Source organism: Pyxicephalus adspersus, chromosome 3, assembly GCF_032062135.1.
Source record: "Pyxicephalus adspersus chromosome 3, UCB_Pads_2.0, whole genome shotgun sequence".
NCBI lineage: Eukaryota > Metazoa > Chordata > Amphibia > Anura > Pyxicephalidae > Pyxicephalus > Pyxicephalus adspersus.
In genome coordinates this window covers 79,577,728-79,601,565 of record NC_092860.1, presented here as the reverse complement: position 1 = coordinate 79,601,565, position 23,838 = coordinate 79,577,728, and the positions used below count along the sequence as shown (strand labels likewise).

General features: G+C 35.8%; 1 protein-coding gene across 2 annotated transcripts in view; it reads right to left on the bottom strand.

Annotated features, from left to right (window-relative positions):
• The window catches only part of FRAS1 (Fraser extracellular matrix complex subunit 1), a 251,450-nt gene that overhangs the window by 62,312 nt on the left and 165,300 nt on the right, over nt 1-23,838 (bottom strand). For both annotated transcript variants that reach the window (XM_072405386.1, XM_072405387.1), the window contains exons 24-32: nt 23,046-23,186; nt 17,261-17,401; nt 16,451-16,591; nt 11,737-12,007; nt 8,767-8,851; nt 7,545-7,865; nt 5,672-5,825; nt 4,247-4,428; nt 51-167 (exon numbers count right to left, since the gene is read on the bottom strand). In XM_072405386.1, coding sequence (XP_072261487.1) covers nt 51-167; nt 4,247-4,428; nt 5,672-5,825; nt 7,545-7,865; nt 8,767-8,851; nt 11,737-12,007; nt 16,451-16,591; nt 17,261-17,401; nt 23,046-23,186 — 1,553 coding nt within the window. The remainder of the gene's footprint in view (nt 1-50; nt 168-4,246; nt 4,429-5,671; nt 5,826-7,544; nt 7,866-8,766; nt 8,852-11,736; nt 12,008-16,450; nt 16,592-17,260; nt 17,402-23,045; nt 23,187-23,838) is intronic.

Genomic DNA, 23,838 nt, shown 5'->3' with positions numbered 1-23,838 from the left:
TAACCTACAATACGTATATCATTTAAAAAACAGAATTTGATTTTACTTACAGTCATGTGAAGGGAGGCTCCAGGAGAAAGCTGTGGTGCACCAGGGTGATTTGGTAAAATGCCAATATTAAACATATGCCTATCCTGGGGTGCCTGAGTTGTTGTAGCACTGGAAATCTGAAAGTAGATAGATAATGCACAGAACTATCATTTTCACTTCAATTAAATACAGATACAGTTATTGGATAACACGAGTACTAAATATATTGAAACAATTGTTTTTAATTGCTTGCAACAACATCTTTCAGAAGTGCCATTTACACAAAAAATAAAGGCCAGAGCCAAAAATGTTACTTCTAAACATGGGCACTAGCATTCATTATTTATGACCTAGCACCTCATAACTTGTTATATGACCTTCAGTAGCTGTCAGACTGTGCATATTAAACTATACACTAACATTAGCAATACACACAACGAATTCCAGGTGATCCAAGTCCAATTTCAACCAGTTGTGAATGCAAAATTAACCAAATGACCTATAAAACTTGCTAGGTTGCTTGCCCTATTTAGTCCATTTTACAATAAAAAGCTATATGAAAGTCTTTGAATTTGATTAACAGCCTTAATGTACCCGGCTAGCCATGCAGTTTACAGGTTACCTCAGTATGATCCCATACATCCTAATATACATACCTTTTTAACAAAATACATGTCAAAACATAGTAACTGTTTTACAATAAAAAAATACTAAAGCCTTTTTTTATTTACCCCCCTGTGGGATATACTGCTTACAATATAATCAAAATTAACATGAAAAGAGTTAATTTTAGCTTCATGTTTTCAAATAATTTAATATGTCGGTGGTTTCACCGGCACGTTAATGACACAGTCAACATGCTGTGTATTGAGCTTATAATAGGATTATTGTAGAAACTCCGTGCACAAAAATAGGTGCCTAATACCTGGACAGCAGTTAGGAAATTACATTTCTTCATAGCCCTAAAGATTTTGTGGTGTGAAATTACTCTCTGTGGTGTGTATACTTCGTGCCACATCCCAATATATAAACCAGTAATAGAAATTATTTTTACATAGGGATTTTGTAGTGGCACTAAATAAACGTGCCACTGCGTAACATGTTGAGATAAAGAATGTGATAAGTTTGCCTACAATAAAATCCCTAGTTGAATGTAGGGTTTGGACTGGTGGACCACTAAATTTACCAGCTCCGGACCACGCATGCGCGGAAAGCTGGGTGTCACTGGGTGACAAAGGGGAAGAAACTTCCCCTTTAGTGATCCATGGCTTTGGCCAATGTGTCCCCCCAGTGGGGTCCTTCTTCTGAACCCACTCGGGGGCGCACCAGCCAAAGCCGCAGACCACCAAAATATTCTTGCAGACCACCAGTTGGCGACCACTGGCCTAAGCCATACCCATTGTGTGTAAGATATCTATGTACCATTTTTGTATAGATTTTATGATATTGTGCTTAATAAAATGTATATTTAGAAAATGTAAAATTATGTTGTTAATTATTGCCACAAAATCCTTTTTAATGTAAAAAATCTTTTATTCTTCATGGCCCTACTTTAGTTTTAGGCTGACTTACTATGTTGTAATTATATGTTCCATGTTTAAGTGCAACAGTGGGGTGTATTGACACTGAGGCTAGTTCAGGTGAAATAGGTTATAATTTATTATGCTTTCACGAGTCAGAATCTTGCGCTCACTTTATATAAATCAGCAAACATAAAGCCGAATAAACCTTATAAGTCCCAGAAATAAATGTAGTATATTATTTCCAAGACAGAGAAGGCCTTTTGCGAGTTATGATTGACTGATGGTTCCCGTGCACAAAACAAAGCATTTGTATTTCAAATAGTGACAGTTGCTGGGTAACATTGAGGTTTATTGTTAAAGCAGTGAATCTGACATTTATCACAATTCTCTGGTCAAGAAAAATCTTCCAGGTCCATGTTGAGTGTTGAGGGGTTTGTATAAGAGGCTTGGAAACCCAGAAGAATGTGCTGTGAGAAAAGTGATGCAATAGAACCTTGAGGAGTCTGGATTGGGGGAAATTCAAGAGGTAATGGAGACTTGACAGTAATGGTTATGTGAATGCATTAGCAGAGATTTACACAGTTTTGTAAAAAGGACCCGTGAATGGATCAGCACTCCAACATTCTTATATGTAGTACACACTGTTGACAACTTTTTTGGACTGGAAGATCATGTAAAAAAGCCCTGTTTATTTTTCCCAGTATTTGATGCATCGTTACTGGAACAAGTAATTTATTCACTTTTATACTAGTGTTTAGAAATTGAAAAAAAATTAAGAGACCACTAAAACAAACACCTCTGTTAGTAAAGCAGTGTTTTTTTCCCTCTAGATTTTTACATAAAACACAAAAAAGATATACCATTACTGAGGAAAAAAACACAAAATGATGGTCCTGAGAGATGGGGTCAAATTGGAGCAATTAATTCTCACAGAACCAGACATATTTTGAATCTGAAATTTAAATGAACATAGGCTTTATTTTATTAGGAAAAATCAAACCTCATGTTATTTGAAAAACATAGCACTGCGAAGGATGGAGGGGTAAATGTTGATTTTATGTTCTTATTTAAACATAATTGTCCTCTGAGAGCAATAGGTAGTAAGTTGATTAGGAAAAGACAGGAGTAATTTAGGGGCACGCTGCAGAAGATTTGCTTACATCTGCATTAAACATTCCCAGGTTACTCCTTCTCTGTTACAGTTATCCAGTGCATTACATTGCAAAATGCTATAATTACCCATACTGATGGATTATGGGGGCACAATAAGAAAAAGGTACTTGCGATAATGACTGGGATGAACTCCTTGTGCTGAAATTTCTGGAACAAACCCATTTATCTCCTTCTAAATTGCTATGAACTAATGCCAGCACAAAAGCCAAGCATATAACTCTGCTTTCTTGGCTTACATTTTAAAGACATTTTAGTGTGTTTTTATAAGTAGATTTAAAAAAATAAAAAAATTGCCACAAGGTAAGGACTTTTCAATGTAAGAGACATGGAAAATCTCCTCTGCCAAAAACCTCTTTCCTCTTTAATTTTTGTGTAAACTTTATGGTACATTGTGGGACACTGCATATTTACTGCTAGTTGGAGATGCTGAAAATTGGCATACGGCAATGTAACCTATATGAGCATATAATGTCAGAGACTGCCCAATTGCCAATGCTGACTTTGTTTCTGAAGGAGTAGCTATCTACCCCTTTCCTGTCCTCTGAACAAGATGGTAAAACAATGCTTCTGCAGTACAGTTGGTAAGGGTTTTTTAACTTCAGTGAGGTTTTTTTATGCTGGCTTCTTGTTTTTGTGACATTCATTCTCCTGTTTTTTGTCCTGCTATTTGGGATGCAAAACAGTCAGAAATTTTACCTTTTCAATATGTATAAAAAGTGGTGCAACCTTAGGAGTTTGCCAATTTTTCCTAAAATGAATATCCTAAAATGATGTTCTCTCAGCTGATTACTGTTCAGGTCCTCACTTATCTAATCACATGTAGAGCAAAACAAAATATGGTTCAAAAGCTGGCTATAATATAAATAGTTTATTTTGTGTCTTACCTAACTCCCTTTTACCTATCTGTAGATTCTCCTAGTGCTCCCTGCTGAACCATCCCACGCCATTCTTCCTCGCTAAGCTGTCAGGCTGAGCCCTCATTCTCTGTTGCTGCCTGACAAAGATGGCGGGGTTACATGCGGCTGGACTCCCAGGGCTTGCATGTCTGTGGGTGGGCATGAACAAATCGATCAGGGAGGAGGCTCTCCTTAAAAAAGCAAAGGCTATTTTAGACAGTAGCAGTAATGGTAACTGGTGCTGTGATTTTGCATCAACTAACCTCTTTTCTGAAAAACTCTAATTGCTACTTACTCTGACGACTGCCTGGACCTTGGATTATGCCTTCCTGTCTGCCATGACAACTTGCCTGACCTTGAACATTGTCTCGCCGATGCCTGCTTTGACCACTTGCCCGGACTCTGTAGAACGCCTGCCTACTGCCCAACTGACCAATACCTGGACCAGGGATTGAGCTCTGACCCCTTTTCACTGTGGTCTCCCTCTGCTTCCTGCTGGATGCCACATGATTCCTCACCAAAGCCTCTCCCTCCTGCTTTAGCAGGTAATATGACTCCGGCAACCTAATGAAACCTTGAAGCAAATGAACATTATTCATAATGTTACTCCATAACATTCTGTACCTGGAAGCTAAAAGAGTCTCTTCCTTGAGAGTGGGATCCTGAGTGCCGGTACCATACTAGGCCCTCATTGACGTCCTGTTGTGTGAAGGAAGTGGTTGGTGAGGCAAATCTTCCATCAGGCAAACGCTGCCAGCTATCTGATGGTCCATCAGCAGGCATAGGGGCCAAAAGCACAACTTCACCTAAAAATAATTAATGTTATTTTTCTGTTTTAGGATAAACTAAAAATACATTAGTTTTGCCATTTGATCAGCATGGGGTCCTAACCAAAAGTAACAAGGGGTTATAGACTGATTCTTCATAGCATGAAAATCTCTAACATATACCCATAATTGTTGACAATACATAAAGAGCCAGAATATATTGCTAATATCTAAGTTGACTGTAACCACTATCTAGCTTCTACTATTCTAATGAGTCATGCCATGATTGTTTTGCAGTGTAACTAAGGATGTTTACCCACTAACTAACAGAAGATGGAAGAATGGGCCTGATTTATTAAAGCTCTCTAAGGCTATGTACACACGTTAGATGATTCACGCTTGATACAAATAATCCGGCTTGTCTCAGGGAGAATCTGATATGTGAAGAATGGTCGAAGGATGTTGTTTATAGATCTGTCCTGATGGATTCATGGATGACCAACAAAGAATGACAACAATTGAAATCATTGGCAAAAAAAAAAACAAACAATGGCGTGCTCGCTTGTTCTTCCCCCCTCTCCATGGAACAGAACGGTGCTGCATGTATGGCATTCGTTCTTCTGTACTCTGCCTAAGACTGAAGAACATAGACTATCATGGGAGAACCTGGGTAATTCAGCTAACTTGGAATGGGTTTCTTTGAAATCATTTGCTATTATTTTGGCTATTAAATTGCTTTTAATAGAGTTTTTCTATATAGACTTCAATAGACATTTCTGCCCAGTGTCTTCAATCCATTCACTTTCCCAATGACTTCAGTGGAGTTTCTCTCCCACAGACAGTACAGATTTCCACCAATTGACAATAATACATTCACTTTCCCCTTGGCTTCAAAGACATTTGCCTCCCATGGATTTCAGTAGAGATTCTCCCTTCTATTGACTGCAACGAAGGCCACTAGCAAGCTTTACTAACAAACACTATAGAAGGGAAAATGTTTATCTACACTCCAGAGTTAACGGTATTTGAGCACAGCCAAAATTTGCTCAGAACGATTCACTCTTGTTAGATTTAAAATAGGGAGAATGCTACAAGAAAATGCAGAGCGAATCCTGGCAAATTTTGGGCTGAATCTTTTATAAATATATCTCTAATGTATATTCCTTTTAACTGATGAAATTGATATCTGATTGGTTACTATAGGTTGAAAATATTTTTTGCTAAAAATGTAAGTATTTGAGCATCCCTGACAACCTCCATTAACTTCACAATTAGTAGTTACCATATTTTGGACGTTCACTTGTAATAGTGTAAAGGATTTCAGAGTCAGCAGCACCAAATGCCCTAGTCTGAAGAAGTCTGTTGGAAATCTGAAGCATTCCTCCCTCTGGAACCCATACAGCAGAGTTTAATACAAGCTGAAGCCCTCCATTTATCTGTCAGAAAAATAGAAAAAGAAATCAGTTCATCATTCACATTTAAGTGTGTTAACTTTGCTGATTCAGGCTATTTCTGAGAATAAAAAATGAATTCATTAAAATGCTAATTATAAAACTTTCCTGTAATCCTCGCTAATACAACCAATGTAAGTTCCAGCGAATATATTAGAATAACTTAGAACTGTCCTTGTTACTTTATTCTTTGGAAAGAGGACAAGTTTAGGTTTCAATTTATACGAATGCTAATTAAAACTCAAGGCTCTAAAATAAGGTTAAAAGAGATAGTGGGCCCATCATTAAAATGCACCCTTTGCCTAGGGTGCTTCTTTTCCCCAGGCAAGGGTCATATGGTCCCTGACTACCAGGAGCATTGAAGCACATTTCATGTCCTTGGAGATCACAAAGTCCATTATTTTTATACAGACAGACTATAGTAAAAAAAGAACAGTGGAAGGCCTGTTTATATCATATGCAAAAATAATATATCTCCTCATCCACAAAGAATTAAAAAATATTAATAGAAACATAGCTTTTAAAACAAACATCCTTTCATAAAATGTTTTACATAATGACTGTACGAGTTACAGGTACGACTAGGGCTACGTTGTCACGTCAGATGATTCTCGTCTGATAATCGCTTTAGGGTTGATATCCGACAAGAATCAGGTGTGTGTACAGCGTTCGTGCTATCTATCTATCTATCTATCTATCTATCTATCTATCTATCTCAGAAACAAGCTGTAAAAAGCTTCAGTGATTATATCCAACTGTGTTAGCCTTATATTCTGTACTATTGATCCACACAAAACAAACAGCAATGCATTTAGGTACCTGACAGTTATAGGCAGAACCAAAGGAAAATTCTATCACTGTAATTGATCCCCCACAAGTTTTTATTACCACTGCAGTAAACAATATAATGTGGAACAAGGGTCTGATCAACCTATATGCTCTGATAGAATGCTTTGGTGTATCTGAGGTTAACCCAGTAACAGTATCTATATATGTGGTACATAAACATTGCGCAATTCCAACATCGAATATATAGTGCTCTTGCTTGCATGTTCTCAAGTGGCTTGTGCATAAACCTTCATTAAAACATTACCAACTGAAGTGGTATTCAAGTTCATTGAGCAGAAATCCAATTTCTTTCAAGTGGTCACAATCCATGCAGTCCTTTAAGACTTTATTATTTAGGAAACGTACGGCTGAAAACTGTATATTTACTGGCCTTTGTGAATAAAGATATTATTTTTAAATTAATAGACAACTAATATGGAAGTTGCCATTGCCAACTTGTTTTTCAAGAGGCAATCTCTACTGTTTATCCTGAAAAAGACTTCACTACTAGGTCAATCACCAAGCACATATCAGAAGCTGGGGATCACCAAAGCATGTTTGTAATGATACCAGCCATATTTTTATTCTGAACTAATGACTTTTAGGTCTACATAACGCACTAAATATTAAACAGAAAACAGTAACAGAGTGTATGAATTAAAATGGAAACATAACAATACTTCTGCACCAAGTAACACAAGAGAAATAGGTGTAGTTGGTCATTAACAGAAAAGCCTTTACAAGTAAGTCCTTAAATAGCTCTGACCTAGTTAGCTTTTGTCAGATTTATTGATGTCACTATAAAAAGTGTGTGACTTGCACCCAAATGCCAAAAGTAACAGCAACAAGTCAATTTTACTGTGCAAAGATAAATACCTTATCAGACACTTGGATGTGAAAGAGAATATTCTGAAAGTAGTATCCATCATTAAACTGAAGCAGAATGACATCACCCTGACTGTCCGAGCCATCATGGCTATAATGCAACACTCCATTTTTAATATCATCAAGTCGGAACTTTTGGATGGATGTATTCCCTGGGGGGATAACTAGTTGTCCATGTTTTGTAGAGTCGAGAACAATAACTACAACATCCTGGGGATTATCATCATCTCTCAGGTCTAGGACAGAACTAGTAAGAGCTCCAATTTCTCCTCTGCCAACCACCAGAACTTCATTCCTCAGGATGTATGGTGCCTGAAGTAAAACAAAATGCAAATATAATCAGGTAATGGTACATTACAAGTGTATACAAGGAAATACAACAGCAATATTAAAAAAAATACCAATAAATAAGATTTTAATTTTGACCTCATGAAGAGAATATACATGTTTTCAGATTATCTAACAGTATCAACAAAAACAAAAAACAGGGCTATCATAAAATACAAATAACTACAATGCACAATATGTAGATAGTCTCACATGTGACCTGTAAAAGTTCTGCAATTCTGTGACAAGATTTATTAACTTAAACTACATGTGAATATTTGGAGATTAGAATAGGTAATGCATATTGAGGAAATGTTTCTTATAATATATTTCTGGTAATAATGAATTATTGATTCTTTATAACAATAGGATTATGTAACTTGTAAAAACATAGCATAAAATAAACTACAGAGCTTGCTATAAATACATGTGTTTTAAAATCTCCTTGCAGTCCCACCTTACTTCCATGCTAAAACACTGAAAGCCAAATATAAAAAATACTTACCTTACAACCCACCTCTGGATCCTTTCCAGACGAAGTCAGGTCTTCTTGCAGAATGTGGGAAATGCTGAGTATCCCAATGTTTACATGTATATGTAAGAATGCATTCCTGCACAGAGTTGGAGCATTTTTTCTTGAGATTTGGGATCATCAGCTTCCCAAGAATCCTGCACTTACCTCACTGGTGTCTGCAGAAAGTGACTGGCAGCCAGTAAAGTATTTTTACAATTTTCTTGCAATTTTTCTTCATGTCTTGAAGTGATTTTTGATAGTGGAAACTGCATTTTGATGTCACATTGGTGTATTTAGCTAAAAGAACTACTGTATTTTCACATGCATTATTTGGAGCAGGTTAAGATGTAGTATATAAGTGTTTTTTATCACCTTTGTTGATACAGCCTGTATATTGATGGCTTTTGGTTGTGAGAAAAGCTGACCGTCGCTGACTTTTAATGAGAAAAAGCCACTCCTGAAAACAAAACAAAAAAAATTAATTTGAATAACTTAGGCTTTAGTTGTTTGATGGTTACACAGACTTTGCAACTGCAAAACAAAATACACTAACCTGACATTAACACTAAAATGAGCCATTTGGACATAGACTGCGTACACACCTTAGATTTTTGTCATTGAAAATTATCTTTCACAATAGTTTCCAAGGACAAAAGGGCGGAAGATAAAATAACGACCGATGTACACACAGCGCCGTTCTATTTTATGTGCCCAATTTTGCAATCAGTTGGGTAGTAATCAGTACAGGTATACTTATTTTCTAAACCCTTACAAATAGTCTTCATTGCTAGAACTCAACATAGTCCTTGTACAGTTCAGTATCCCTCTGTAAATGTGCTACATATGCAATAATGTAACAATTTCAATGTAACATGGTCTGAGATAAAAACTGCACTCATCCTTCCTTATATACTGTAGTCTCAGTAATTTTTTTTTTTTTCATTTTAGAAAATTCCTTCATTCACTCAGAGTACTGTTTCTTAATAAGCCATTCTGCTATGGTCAGCAGGAGGGGTCTGATTTATAATATGCTTTATAAAACAATCAGGCAAGCCTTCCAGACAGCACAAAGTATATTAGCTGATTTAGAAATAATAACAATTTTATCTGAAGTGGGCATTCTAGCAGAGACATTTTACACGCTTCAAAAAACTGCAACATTGTGAATGCTTGCTTAATTCCTTTGTTGAGTTTAAAGTAATATTTTGAAGAAAGTGAAAAGCAATTAAATAAGTGCAGATTTGACAACTAAAGCTGTGAAACGATTAGCCATGTGTATACCAAAAAAAAAAGCAAACTAAAGAAAAAAATCACTAAATTACAACTGAAGACACATTTATTAAATAAAAAAGGCTTCATCGTGAAATTTGCTTTTCATTAAATCGGAAATACAAATGTGAAAATAATTAAGATGGTAGAATCACCATTAAAATGTAAGTCAGCAATTAATCCATTTAATCTGCCATAATTTACTATGCATAGAAATAAATTCTTAAAATGCTTTGCTGCTTGCTAGTTATAGAAGTGTGTTTAGAGAAAAGCATGCCATATTATGCTTGTATAAACAGAACAAACTTAGCTTTATAACACTGGGGAAGGTAATTAGGAAAATGTCTAGTAAATGAGCATGAATCTTGTACCAAGGCTGATGACTTGATTTCCTAGCTACCAAAAAGGGAACACTTCTTACATAGTTACACAATAAGTCAGGTAGAATAAAGACATAAGTCCATTAAGTTCAACCACTAGGGAAATAAGCATATCCCAGATTTAAAACCTTATGGACAAAGTTGATCCAGAGGAAGGCAAAAAAACCCTGGTACAATTTGCTCCACCAGGGGAAAAAACACTAAGTTTAAGGGGAATGATAATGGGACTGAGACTCCTCCCATTCTGCTATAAATGCAGAGAACAGAAAGAAAATTAAATATGTTTGTTAATAATAGGGAGAAAAGACCCTTTAAAGTACATATGTCACAAAGGTCAAGCATCTAAACTAGCCACACAAATTCAGAAAAATATGAAACTCTGTGGAGCTGTAATAGTACCCCGTGTGTCATACATGTAATATTGCACTCTTTGCACTGCTGAAAGCTAGTTCATCCCCATTCACCTCATGTACCATCATTGAAAGGCCACCTATCATAGTGATGGTCCAGGCCAGCTTTTGATATTCTCAGGATGAAGTATTATAATGTTTATTTTAGAAGGCCCAATGCAGGGTCTTTGGGGCACTTATAAAGCTTCGTACATGGATATGCAGAAACCTAAGAGTATTTGCTTTTTTATTCCTAAAGCCATTTAAGGAACTTGTACATCATAAAAAGGTGTAGGTGATAAAAAAATAAATGCGCTACCTATTGTTTTTTTTTCTTTTTTTTTAAAGGATAAAAAATCCTCTATAATTTACTATTACATGGCTTCTAACTGTCTAACTAAATCAACAGTATACAATCATCATTGCTATAGCACATTAGATTTGTTCATACTATTCTTTCCTTGTTTAACTCAAATGAAGTGGGTTACACCTCATCTTGAGTTGATCTTGCTGTGGGTAATTCACTGCACCATCATCTATCTCCATACTATATACAAACACAATAAAAACTGCAGGACATTAGAGGATCTAAAACTTCAATAAACTTTAATAAATGTGTAATAAGATCCCTATTGTTTTATGCACAATAAAAATATTACGCAGAAAAAGATGTATACATCAGTGGTTCTAGTGACTAATAATAATTACAGTTATTCATGTTTTAATTATTATAGTTACATTTGTTTATATTATTCTTCTTATACAACATAAATTGAGTGGGTAGGCTTTTATGTCTGACATGTTTTATAGACGTAACATACATCCAAATCACAACAATTAGGCGTTACACATTTATATTCTCATCAGTATATCTTACTTGCACTCATGTGATGTTACCAAAGTAACATAACATAACATAATATACATATATACCTAGTTATTGATGCTTGACATGTTATGCTTTGTAGTTACCTCATGAACAAGTTGATGCGATGGCTGAACCTTACCCCACTTCCTTTGTGTTAAACAAGAATAGAAAAAATATGTGATGTCATATGGAAATAATGATTGTATACAGTTGGATGTGGTAATGTAAATGTGGTAAAAAAAAAAACATTTATTGATGTGATGTGCCACCTTAAAAGTCCTGCTTTTTTATTTTGTTTTGTATTTGTACTACACAATTATATACTATTATACTATATACACAATCATATACACTATTGCTTTTTAGACCAAGTTTAATCGGTAACACTTTTAGCCAACATTCTAAAGAATTGCTGGTTTTGTGTTTCCACTTTTACCTTGACTTTTCTTTGCTGTGCTTGAACCTTACTCTTTGCTCAATAAGATCCTTCCAGCTAAAGTGTGTGTCTTTGTTAAGATGAATCTCCTTGCCATGTAATATTTTCACAAGGCGGCCGTTGGTTGGAGTATTTACAACATGAAAGGTAAGACTGACTTCTTCCGTGTCCACATCTTTTACACTCATAAAGGAGAGATCCAGTGGCCTCACTGCCCCAATTCCAACTGTGAATGTTCCATGCACGAGGAGCACTGGGTGATGAATGTTAGCTGAAATAAAAAAGAATACTGGGATTAATATTTCTAACTGTGTGTAACATTCTTTACTCATGACAATATAGTATTTTCTTGTACTATAATGTTTTCTTGTAATGTTATTTACAGGCATTTACCTAGAACTCAGAAACATCTGATGTTAGTAACTAAAGAGTTATTTACTAACTGCTATAACTGGTTTCAATCCCCCCTCTCGTTCCTACCTTCCTTTCTCTATCTTTCTTTCTCTCTATGAGCAAAACATGTAAATAAAATTGCAGTATTAGAGCAACAAGTCTACATTAGCCCAAAAAACAATTTATAAGTGTAAAAAGGTTATGGTTAGAGTTATTGAGAAAACAAATTCAAAACTATTCTTAAGAAATAGGTGCATTATTATTGTAAGAGAAAAAAAGCAATTATTGGCATAATGACTAGAGATAAGCAAAAATGCCTCTGGCATTCTTGTGAAAATTTCCTCGAACTTCCAAGGGTTCCGCGAAATTTCAGCGAACTAATTTTGCGAAACCATTGGAAGAGGAAATTAAAAAAGGAGGATTCCCAGAGCTGTTTGCGATTAACCTCTAGTGGCTGGGGATCGCAGAGGATTTCCAGGGCTGCATGATACAGCCCTGGAAATCCTCCTGTTCGCGCAATCTCCAGGCACTAGAGGTAATTAACCTCTAGTGCCCAGGGATCGCACACTCTTCTCAATGACTGCAGCCACAGCTGCAATCATTGAGAAGATGCCCAGCCAAGGAGAACCTTCTGACATTGTAATATAGGTATCGCTTAAAAATGATACATTTGTTACAGATACAAATGAATCATTTGTAAGAGATACTTATATTACAATGTCAGGAGGTTCTCCTGTGCCAGTGTCCTAACAAAAAAAAACAAAAAAATAACTGCCAGGGGGCGGATACCAGTGGGTGTGTACAATGACCTAATTGTTTGGAAGTTTCATTTTCACTTTGCGTAGGAATGCAGCATGTCATCTACTACAGCCTTACATCTCTCCCTGTACAAACCCCCATATCTCCTGAACAGTATGTCCTATGAAATTTTCAGGGAACATAGGGGACCCCCATAGCTAGCAGTACCCCAAATTTCATCTCCACACCTTTAATAAATTACAAAATATGGGGGTCATAATTATAAAAAAGTGCTGAAAATTGAACATCAGGGTTGCTGTTTAAAAATGAGTGTGTCTAGAAGCCCAAAATTTCTGCCGACCAGACCATTGTACACACCCACTGTCATCCGTCCCCTGGCAGTTATTTTTCACGGATAGTTTTTTTTGTTTGGACACCAGGAATTTTCTCAATGACTGCAGCTGTGGTCTGCATTCTTTGAGAAGAGTGTGCAATCCCCGGGGGCTCTAGAGGTTATTTAACCTCTACAAATCAGGTTTTCATTTTCTTTTATCTACTAAAACATGGCAGTGTTATTTGCTTCTAACAATCCATATGAACACTAAATAAGGCATACTGTATATACGGTATACAACTATAGAATCTTATCAGAACTGCACAGTGATGCAATTCCTATTAGATTACCTTTATAATATGCATAACACACTGATAAATAAATCTCTTCAGATACAGACCTAGAATCATACAAAGGCTACATAGATTTAGCTGTGGAAATCTAAGATTAAGGGCACTGGAGTCTATCCATTAGGTTCATCCTATTACCACTTTATCAAATTTATATGTAAGAATTTAGAAAAAGACACCAAGTACTATCTTTTCTGTTACATTTATTTTTCTCTTATCTATTTTACAAAGTATTTAAACTCTACATCCAATGATGTGTAATCGAAGGAAAGGCACAAATAAATAGCATATGCATATTACTGAAATTGGCCCAGTAAAAAAACACAATTAGATTAAAATATATGATAATGACAATTAGAGCATTCCACGAAAACTCATTATCAGTTTAGATTCAATCTGGGCAATAGTTAAATATTTCAAATATTGATTGTAATTGGTTGTTAGCGTTATAAAAAGTCCTTAACTTGACCATTGGTTACAGGCCTGTAATTATTGTTTTAAAACCATTACCACCACCAGAATTCTTGTTACCTATCTGATAAAATGAATGGATTTTGTATCTTTGCATCATTTTTCTTTAATTTTTGCCAATGCTTTCAAATAAAATATTGCAAAAATCCAGTTTGCATGTGTGCATGCAACAGTGCTCATGATCAAATGTTGCCGAGCATTTTTTTATACAACATAAACATCAATACACTTTATCCTTCATTTCCTACAAAGACTTTAAGTTGTATAATAAATGCCTCTTTCAAAGGCACAGCTATAAAAGTGTAATTAAATCACTCAATATGCAATTGATTCATACATCCTGTAATTTGATATGCGCTCAAAACAAATCTGACAACTCAAGGATCATTATTTTAAATTAACAAGAAGTCAATATAGAGGAGAAGCTAATTACTGCAATGTAAAAAAGTCTCCCTTATAATGCCTTCTGCTTAGTGCTCCCACTGTTCTCACATTATTAATACTCTAGATACTGTGTAAAACTTCTGGCATGGTTTCCTCTACAGCTCAATATTTTATGTGATGGGAATACTTCTATGGAGAATGTGGTGCCTGCTTATTCTGTCAATGTTCTACAGAAAAATTAACTACCTTCTATTTAGCAGACCATATTTATACAAGATGACTTCCTTACAACAAAAAAAAAAAAAACTGAAATATTTTAAAACACCAGAAATTAAACAGATATAAAAAAAATAATTCCAGTGATATGGATGTAAAAGAGATAATTATCAATAAAATGCAATACTTACCGACACTATACATACATTTCAGAAAAAATGGTCACTATGGCTCCCTTTGTTCCCTCTATTGAATTAGACTGCTCCATACTTGTACTATAATCCTATTTTGGTACAAATAATAGTTCACTGATCTCCAACCTCCCCTCCCAACATCCATCTCTCCACATTTTTTTGTATATAAGTCCACATTTTTTTGTTTATATTTACAAATTATTATATTATTCTTTAGGCTAGGTACACACGTGCAATAATTGTCGTTGGAAAGGATCTTTCATGGTCCTTTCCAACAACAAAAGACTGCACAATGCATGAACGAGCATTACACATCCTGTATTATTATTGTTTTATATCATAGGTGTTTCTTACTATGGTCCTTATAAGATGTACAATTGCTTTATTTTCATATTATTCTTTCTTATGCTAATAAAAAATGGATATACCCGTAATTATCACACTGCAATGAATGATTACTTAGATGCAGATAGTGAATTCCTTTTTGATAGTGAATGCAGTGAAAAATAGCCAATTCCAAACAAGAAAATGCAAAAAACAAGATGTTTGCACATTATTGAATGGGTAAAGACAGAAACAGCATTACTTAACTTATTAAGCTCAGTGAGTTATTCTGTGCAGGTTGGCTAGGTGAACCCCAGCACTTGTGATTCTCTATGACCTCTTGGTTTCATTGTCCATCTTTGCTGCATTGCCCAGAGATCATAGACATTTACCACCTCCCACTTAGTTCCAATATTTGCATTGTGGCTGTCCCGTGCAGTGTTCTCCCTTTACACTTGCTGGATTTTTTAAACAAATGATGAGTGGCTTATATATGGGAGACCAGGGAGGATAGGATCAAACTGCAACATTGTTACTTTGCTGTAGTTCTTTAGGCATGAAGCAGGAGCTGATGGAGGCTATTTGTTTGAATGTACAATATGTAAATATGTATTATAATGTATTACAGTTTGTAAAAATGTAAAGACATAGGCACTGCTTCTAGCATAGTAGTATTAGCTCAAAACAAGTCCCTTACTAAAAACTTGCTGTACTATCGTGATCTCAGATCTCAGAAGTAACAAATATGTATATATATATACTGAACATATTTGCTTTGGGAACATGAATATATATATATATATATATATATATATATATATATTCATTCATGTTCCCAATGCAAACATGTTCAGTAGGACTATTAGTATTTCCAATATGTTGTTGTATATGATATATATCATATGTATATATGTGATAATAATCACAACAACAGAATTCCACATCAAAACTTTACAAAAGCTAGCTGCTATTTAAAGTGTTGTTAACAAGTAAGCGCTCCCCTTTGCAGATGCGATCTCTATTCATAGCCATGTCCAGGTATTTGTGTTGACATACTTTGCACGGAGGCAGCCCATTTCTTTCCAACAAGCCTCAATTCTTAAGATACCCACCCTTCTTTTAGGCAACAAGGGTCACCCCAACGCTGCTGCATTCATATATTGTGGTATACTGAAGTGCAGGTGCCTGGCTGACACTGTGAATACTGACAGCCTAATAAGAAGAACATCATCAAATCTGTCTACATTACACTGCTAGGAGGAATTGTATGTAAAATAATATCTGTGTAAAAATTACAGTTATCTTCATACCTTCACAGCTCCTGGTTCTGGATTTTTCTAGAAAACCATTCCCACATTGAGGTACACAGTGGTGGTTCTTTAAAAAAGTCTGGCTGTCACAGGTTTTACATTGCTGTGAATGATCACATTCAACACATCCAGCAGGACAGGCTGTAAAATAAAGATATTTCCTTTATATCCATATGTTAAAACATTTAATGTGGTTTATTTATTTTATAACGAAATAAATTTGCAAAATAGCAAAGTAATACCACATCTTTTGCAATTAGTAGTTAGAAAAAAAAAAACAAAATGCTAAGATTCTGATCTGATGACCAACACAGTTAAGTAAATATGAATGTAAAATGTGTTGGCGTTATTATTTATGCTATCTGTTGGATCTGGAAATTGTTTATTATTATTACCGTTCAATATATAACCAGTCTAGTGTAGGGCTATCTGATACATGATTTTTCAGTAAAGCAGTTTAAGGCTGGCCATAAATGGATTCAGCTATTTATGTGTATACCATAGGGGAAAAAAATACTTTTGATGCCGGAATGTGAAATCTGCGCAAGCCATGTTTCACTTGGAAAACAACCTACAGGTAGGTTGGATGTTCTATTTTTAAGTGCATGTCTTCTGTCCTCGTTCTTTTTCCCCAATAATCTAGAAAGATTATGGCAGGTTAGATGGCTGGTTTTAGAAACATTTCTTTAACTGTAGGTTGCACATTAGACGGCACATTCCATGGAGGCAGGGACTGCTGCAGGTGTTTTTTTATTGCTGGAGAATATGTTAGCATTATACATAAAATAAATAAAATAAAAGTGTTCTTACCTAGACATCTACGATCAGAGTGTGACACAAGACGATGCTTTCCACATTCAGTAACACACTGTCCATCAAGCAGGTAGAATGGGGCCTTGCACTGACTACACTGAATGGAATCAGTGCAGAACAGACAGTGCTCTCCACACTCTTTATTAAACAAAACATAAAGGTAAACATGGTAAATAAACTAGAACTCCATATATTTTGAGTGGTGCAATTACTGTATACTAACATTTTTAAAAGACAAACAATAAAGATAAAAATGTGGTTAGAGTATCAGTAAACTGTTATAGATATCAGTCCAAAAAATGAAAAGTGTATATTTTATAATACCAAAGTAGGAAAGTTTCAGTCTCATTACCCACAAGTAAAAATGTTTCTATTCTACCCCACAGTCTCCTTTCAAATTTAGATCTGCACTAGAAATTGAGTTTTGCAACAAAGGATTAAATCTTACTGCCAGACATCTGTGTTACAAAAATATACAAAGCGCATAAAGAAAACTGAGCCTGGAGCAGCTACAGACAGCCACTGAGACTAAATGCTGCTACAAAACATGGGACATCTCAGCGGGACACACACACACACACACACACACACACACACACACAAACACAAACACACAATGACACCTGGGACTAAAACTGATTAAAGTGAGGCCTTTTATCTTTTGTAACTATTAATTCTTATAACAAACTTAATCTGCACCTGCTTTTCTCATCTGCACCTAATCTGCCTTTCTCATCTGCACCTGCCTTTCTCATCTGCACTTAATCTCATCTGCACCTGCCTTTGTTTGTAAAAACCTATTTTCTGTATTCTAGGTGTGAATAAATGTATACCCGAAAGGAGACATTTCTGTTCATTTGTTGTAAAGGCTTTGCTTAGAGCCTAATGAAACAGCACAGTGATTGTACATCCTGTTTCCATCTCCTAAAGCAATTTGACAGTAATATTAATATTATTATTAATAATAATAAACAGGATTTATATAGTGCCAACATATTACGCAGCAATGTACATTAGATAGGGGTTGCAAATGACAGACAAATAGAGCCAGGAGAGGACCCTGCCCCGAAAAGCTTACAATACAGTAGGTGGGGGAATTAGCACACAATAGGAGGGGAAATTTGTAGTGATGGGAGGTAGTGACAGTTTCAAAAGACGGAAGATGATAGGCAAGTTTGAAAAAAATGGGTTTTGAGTGCTCTTTTAAATGAGCAGAAAGCAGGAGCTGTAACAGCTGCCCAAATAAATCACAGGGTTTTGTCCAGAATGACAGGTACATTTGCCTCAGATACAGGTTATATGCAGAGTATTTTTCTGTTTAGTCAGTTTTCCTTTTGCCCTGAAGCTGGGGTTGAAGTACCAGGCTGAATGACAATGAGCTTCCTGGCCAGGTGGGGGAGCTAAACAGGCCTGGGTATGATCAGGTGTAACTGTCTCACCTGAAATGCATCCTGGAAATTAGGCTGGGGATATAAACTCCCAGCCTGCTTATTCCTGGGGCTCTGTCTTGGCTGCTGAGCTGGGAGGAGGGCCAAGGTGATGTAAAGACACAGACGATGTTGCAAAAGATGTATGGTTAGGGCCTTAAGAGTCCTGCACAGCACTAGGTTGGGCTGGATTGCTAGTTAAGGGAACTAACAGTGAGTTAGTGGCCAAGTGGCCAGGCTTTCTTTTTGTGGTTTGTTTTATTTTGCCTGTTTTGTGTGTAAATGGTGAAGTGAAATAAACCCTTGGTGCGCTTAAAACCTGCTGGCCCTGTTTCCTGCTTTGAAACACCTCCCCTTCCTATGGGTGATCTCACAGAGCAAGGTGAAAAGGACGAAGAAGACCATTCTAGAGAGTTGGGGCAGCTCTAGAAAAGTCTTGTATCCGTGTGTGTGATGAGGTTATGAGTGAAGAAGACATTAGTAGGTCATTGGAGGAGCAGAGAGAGCATCAGGGGGAGTATTTTTTTTACCAGGTCAGAAATGTGGGTGGGACAAGATCTGTGGAGGGATTTGAAGGCAAAGCACATGAGCATGAATTTGATTCTAAGGTGAAATGGAAGCCAGTGTAGAAAACTGCAAAGAGATGCAGCCGAAGAGGAGCAGGGGGAAGGATGGATAAGTAAGACCACTGTTTGTAAAACAATTACCTTTGTGGCTATATCATCTTTTCTCAGCTATCCTTCAGCAATTATTCTAACCACATTTTTAATACGTGTATAGTAAAATATGATCATCCCAATATAGAAAGGCAAAAACATTATTTCCTGAAATGCATTTTGCTTTACAAATTTCTTAGCAAAAAAAGGCCAATTTTTCAATACTTGTACCAAAAATCCCCTTTTTTATTTTTCTGCTAACCATTTGTTTTGATTTTATAATATTTGAAAATAATAATTGTTCTGTATTAAGAAATCTTTTCACAAAATCCCAGGAGTTGCACGGTAATCCCATGCCTTAAAGCGGACTTGGGATTTACATAGTAACTTTGTAGCAGCTTTTAAAGCAGCAGCCAAAAGAGGTTGGCAAATCTATGCTTGCCTTTCAAAGAACCATAGACTGCTGCATCAGAATTTAAAGTGCTTGTATCAAGCACATTAATAATACAACATATGATCTGCGGGTTTAACTTCTCCCATCTGCAGTCTGTAATTCTGTTAATTTACATTCCTCCTTTTTTCAACGTCATCTTTACCTCATACATACTTCTAGCTTTGACATATGGATTTGTTTATAAACAAAAGTGTCAGTAATGACTGCAACTATATTTCTTAGTAGGTGAAATAACAATAAAATACTTTTATTAATTGTATGAAAACCTTAACATAGACTTCTTCTGTTTCATCTCTTTTTGCTTTGTTAAATACATCATTAAAAGCATTTTGTTATATCTGTTGATCTTAAGAGAAATATACAGCCTGCCTGTGACCTGTAACTTTTGTTTTGTTATATTTTATATGGCAAATAAGATAGGGGGAAAGGTTGAGTAACTTCGTGAAATACAATGGAGCTGCGCTAACAACCCTAAGTTCACCGAGCTCCTAAAAATGCTGTTGTGTTGTCAACTCACAACAGGAATTAGGAGGTGAATGCCTTTTTCGTAGACCAAATGGAATTTTTTCTCTGCTTGCAAACATTTTTAAAAAATCCTCTCCAAAACTTTTTTGCCTATATGAAGCACTTGAGCAAGAAATGTAATAAACATTAAATGCTGCATACACTGTAATAAATTTGGTTCACTTGCAGTTTTTAGTTGCTGGCATTTACAAATCTGCAGCCTAACTCTCCCATTTTTACTGGTTGAGCAGTGCTGTTGATTGGAAAGGTAATCTATTGGGCCTATCTGACCTCTAGAGATCTAGGCTGTTGCATTATATGCTACAATAGTGGTCCAATTCTCACTTACATGCTGAAGAAATGTAAATAAAGAACACATTTTTACTGTATATGCATCCTGACTGCAGTACAGTAACAAAACAAAATAATTCAATTAGGCTTAAAAAAATGTAAGAATTTGACATGGTAAATTAGTTATAAAGGTTGTCAGGTTAATAGACACATACTGACACAGCTAAACTTGGTCTATAAATATAGGCACCTATGATTTCTGATAACTAAAATAAGCAAACTAAATTAGCTGCGTGAAGATGATTCTTGAGTGGCTGCAAGACAATATAGCTCTTCAGTGGTTGAATTGGGTGGTTTGCATTTACATGCTTGGAAAACTATTGTATAGATGTTTTTAAATGTGTAAGATTCCTTTTAAAGCATGTGACCATGATCATATGCCTTTATGAAATAGTATTACAATATACTCTGCTTACAGTACATTTTTAAATATTTAGTAATCTTCCAAAATCTACCACCAAATAACGTATCAATCTTTGATATTCTTTCTAATTGCATTTAAAATATATATAATTAACATACTCTAACTTATGCAGTATATGATTTCAAGGACTATGTTTTTATATCAACTTCAAAGCCACACAAAGTAATATCAGCACATGATTATTATTATGGCGCATGTGAGATATATTTCGAACTAACAAGAACAACAACTTAGGGAGGAGACCAAAATGAAGCAGAGCTAAAGCATATTAAAAAATGATGAATCTAGCAAGAGACAATTGTAATATGAGGAGGATGTTAAGATGAATGAAAATAACAGAGAAGGAGAGGAGAAATGAGAATTTAGATGACAGTGGAATACATTAATATTTATATAGGAGATGCTGATGACCTGATTATCTTATGGCTAGGCAGGAAATGGGGAAAAGAAGAAGTATATTGTAAAAGGTCATCAATGAGAAGTTAATAAATAATGGATTGTCAGTCAGCCAAGGTTATATCTGCAGGAGGTAAAAACGTCTGTGAATCTAGTATTTCATGTTTATTTCCAAAACGGGAGCATCATTACTTCTCTGTGCAGTAAATAAATGTATGCAAATTCAATTTCCAGTACATTAGCAATACAGATGGAGTTGCTCCGGCAGTCAGTTATACATACAGCAATGAAGAGGGAGGCTGTGAAATGTGGTACTTACTGTCAGGAACAGAGGTATATGTAAACAAATTAAAATCATCATGTGATTGGGCACTATTATGGATTCATTTATTCTCCTGTGCTGTACATGGACAGCTGGCTATAACTATACTATGGAATGGTACTTTGAGCTGTTTTTCAATACCAGATAGAAAATACACTAAAACCACATGTATCTAGCAGCAGGGGAAAGTAGTTTGAACTAAGAGAGTCCAAAGAGGTCCCAATGGCAGTACAAGCATATAGCTAGCCATCAATTAATAAAGAAAGTGAAAACTGTAACACAAGTTAGAGGTCAGATTTGTCAAAAACAGCATGTAAGGGTAGAAAAGATAGTAATGGTAAGAATATGCAGAATACATTAAAGTGAATATGTGCTATGCCAATGCAGGATTTTGTACAATGGAATGGCTCACACAGGGGCATATTACTCTAACATTATGACAAGTTTGGCTAGGTACACACGTGCAATGGTTTTCATCTGATAATCAGCCCAGGGCTGATATCGGACAAGAACTTGGCGTGTGTACAGCGCCTGTCGTCCATTGTCCAAACGACCGTTCTGACGGATCCATGGACGATGGACAACAAACGATCTTGATAAAAGTGAAGAGGAAGAGCGTGCAGCAGGGTGCCGCTCTGTGGTTCCCCTTCCCTTCTCCATAGAGTGGAGTGGTGCTGCACAGTACAATGTACAGTACTTGTTCATGCATCGTGCAGTTGTTGGAAAGGATCGTGAAAGATCCTTTCTAACGACAATTATTGCATGTGTGTAACAGTTGCACACTTTCCATTAACACTCCACAGCCACCACTACCAGTTCCACACTTTTTTTTAGGGCTAACCGTAAGGAAGGAACTCTTTTACATATTTTTTGTAGCTGTAATCTTTTAATTAATGATTTAGCTTCCTTAAAACTAAAAAAATCTAGCACACAGTGATATGTTTTTTTTTTTGTCAGAAACACAATTTTTCTTTATTAAAAACCTCTGCTTACTGGCACATTTTGGGCATCAATTTAGCCATTATGGTCTGTCGCCCACACACATATATACTGTCACATGCTCCCTCACACTAGTGCTGGGTGTTATATTAAGGTATATCATTGCAGTATCATTGCAGTAGAAAATGCTTAAATATGCTTAAATAAATACTTAGCAAAGATGAGTCACAATAAAACGTATAAAAATAAAAAAAGATGGCAGCCTTTATAACATCCATACTTAAAGTAAAATTGCCACAAATAAAGTACCTCTGCAGGTGTCCCGATGCTTGAAGTAGGAAGGTGGACAGTGCTCGACACATGCTCCATTATGAAGGACGTAATGCTCCATACACTGCAGGCAATCAGTGTTCAAAGGGCCTTTGCAGGCATTGCAGCTCCAGTCACACTCTGCATCAATAAAGGAAATATTGCTTAAAATTTGTGAAACTATCTTATTATTAAAAATTTCATGTTCTAAAAACACTAAATATGATATCAAAAGAACCAGTCACTGTATCAAAGGGAATAGGCACACTGCATTTATATGCGTCTTATATTCCTAAAAGAGCTTATGTCTGCATCAATATCATGCATCCCTTGACAATATTCCTTCAAGGCCTTAAATTTGGGAGCAAATGCTTCAAACACTGACAGGAATTGCTCTGTGGCAAATTAGTAATGGACTACAAGTTAAACAGCTGTTGTTCTTTAACTTATGTTAAATATGTTATGTATTAGAATTGCTGGGTACTATTTTCACAAAAAGCATGGGCAGCATCCGAAAGTCACAGCAAATGAGAAGAAATAAAGAATCCACAGTAAATATCTTGGAATTAGAAAAAAAAGACTTACAATATTATTCATATTACCTAGGTAATGATATGATAATTTACAATTATGAATATATCATTTCATAAGTGTTTGTATTAAAAGCAACTACCGTATTTTTCGGACTATAAGACGCTCCGGCCTATAAGACGCACCCAATTTTGAAGGAGAAAAACCTAGAAAAAAAAGATTCTGAACAAAATACTAAAAAATCACTCTGTGTCAATGTATC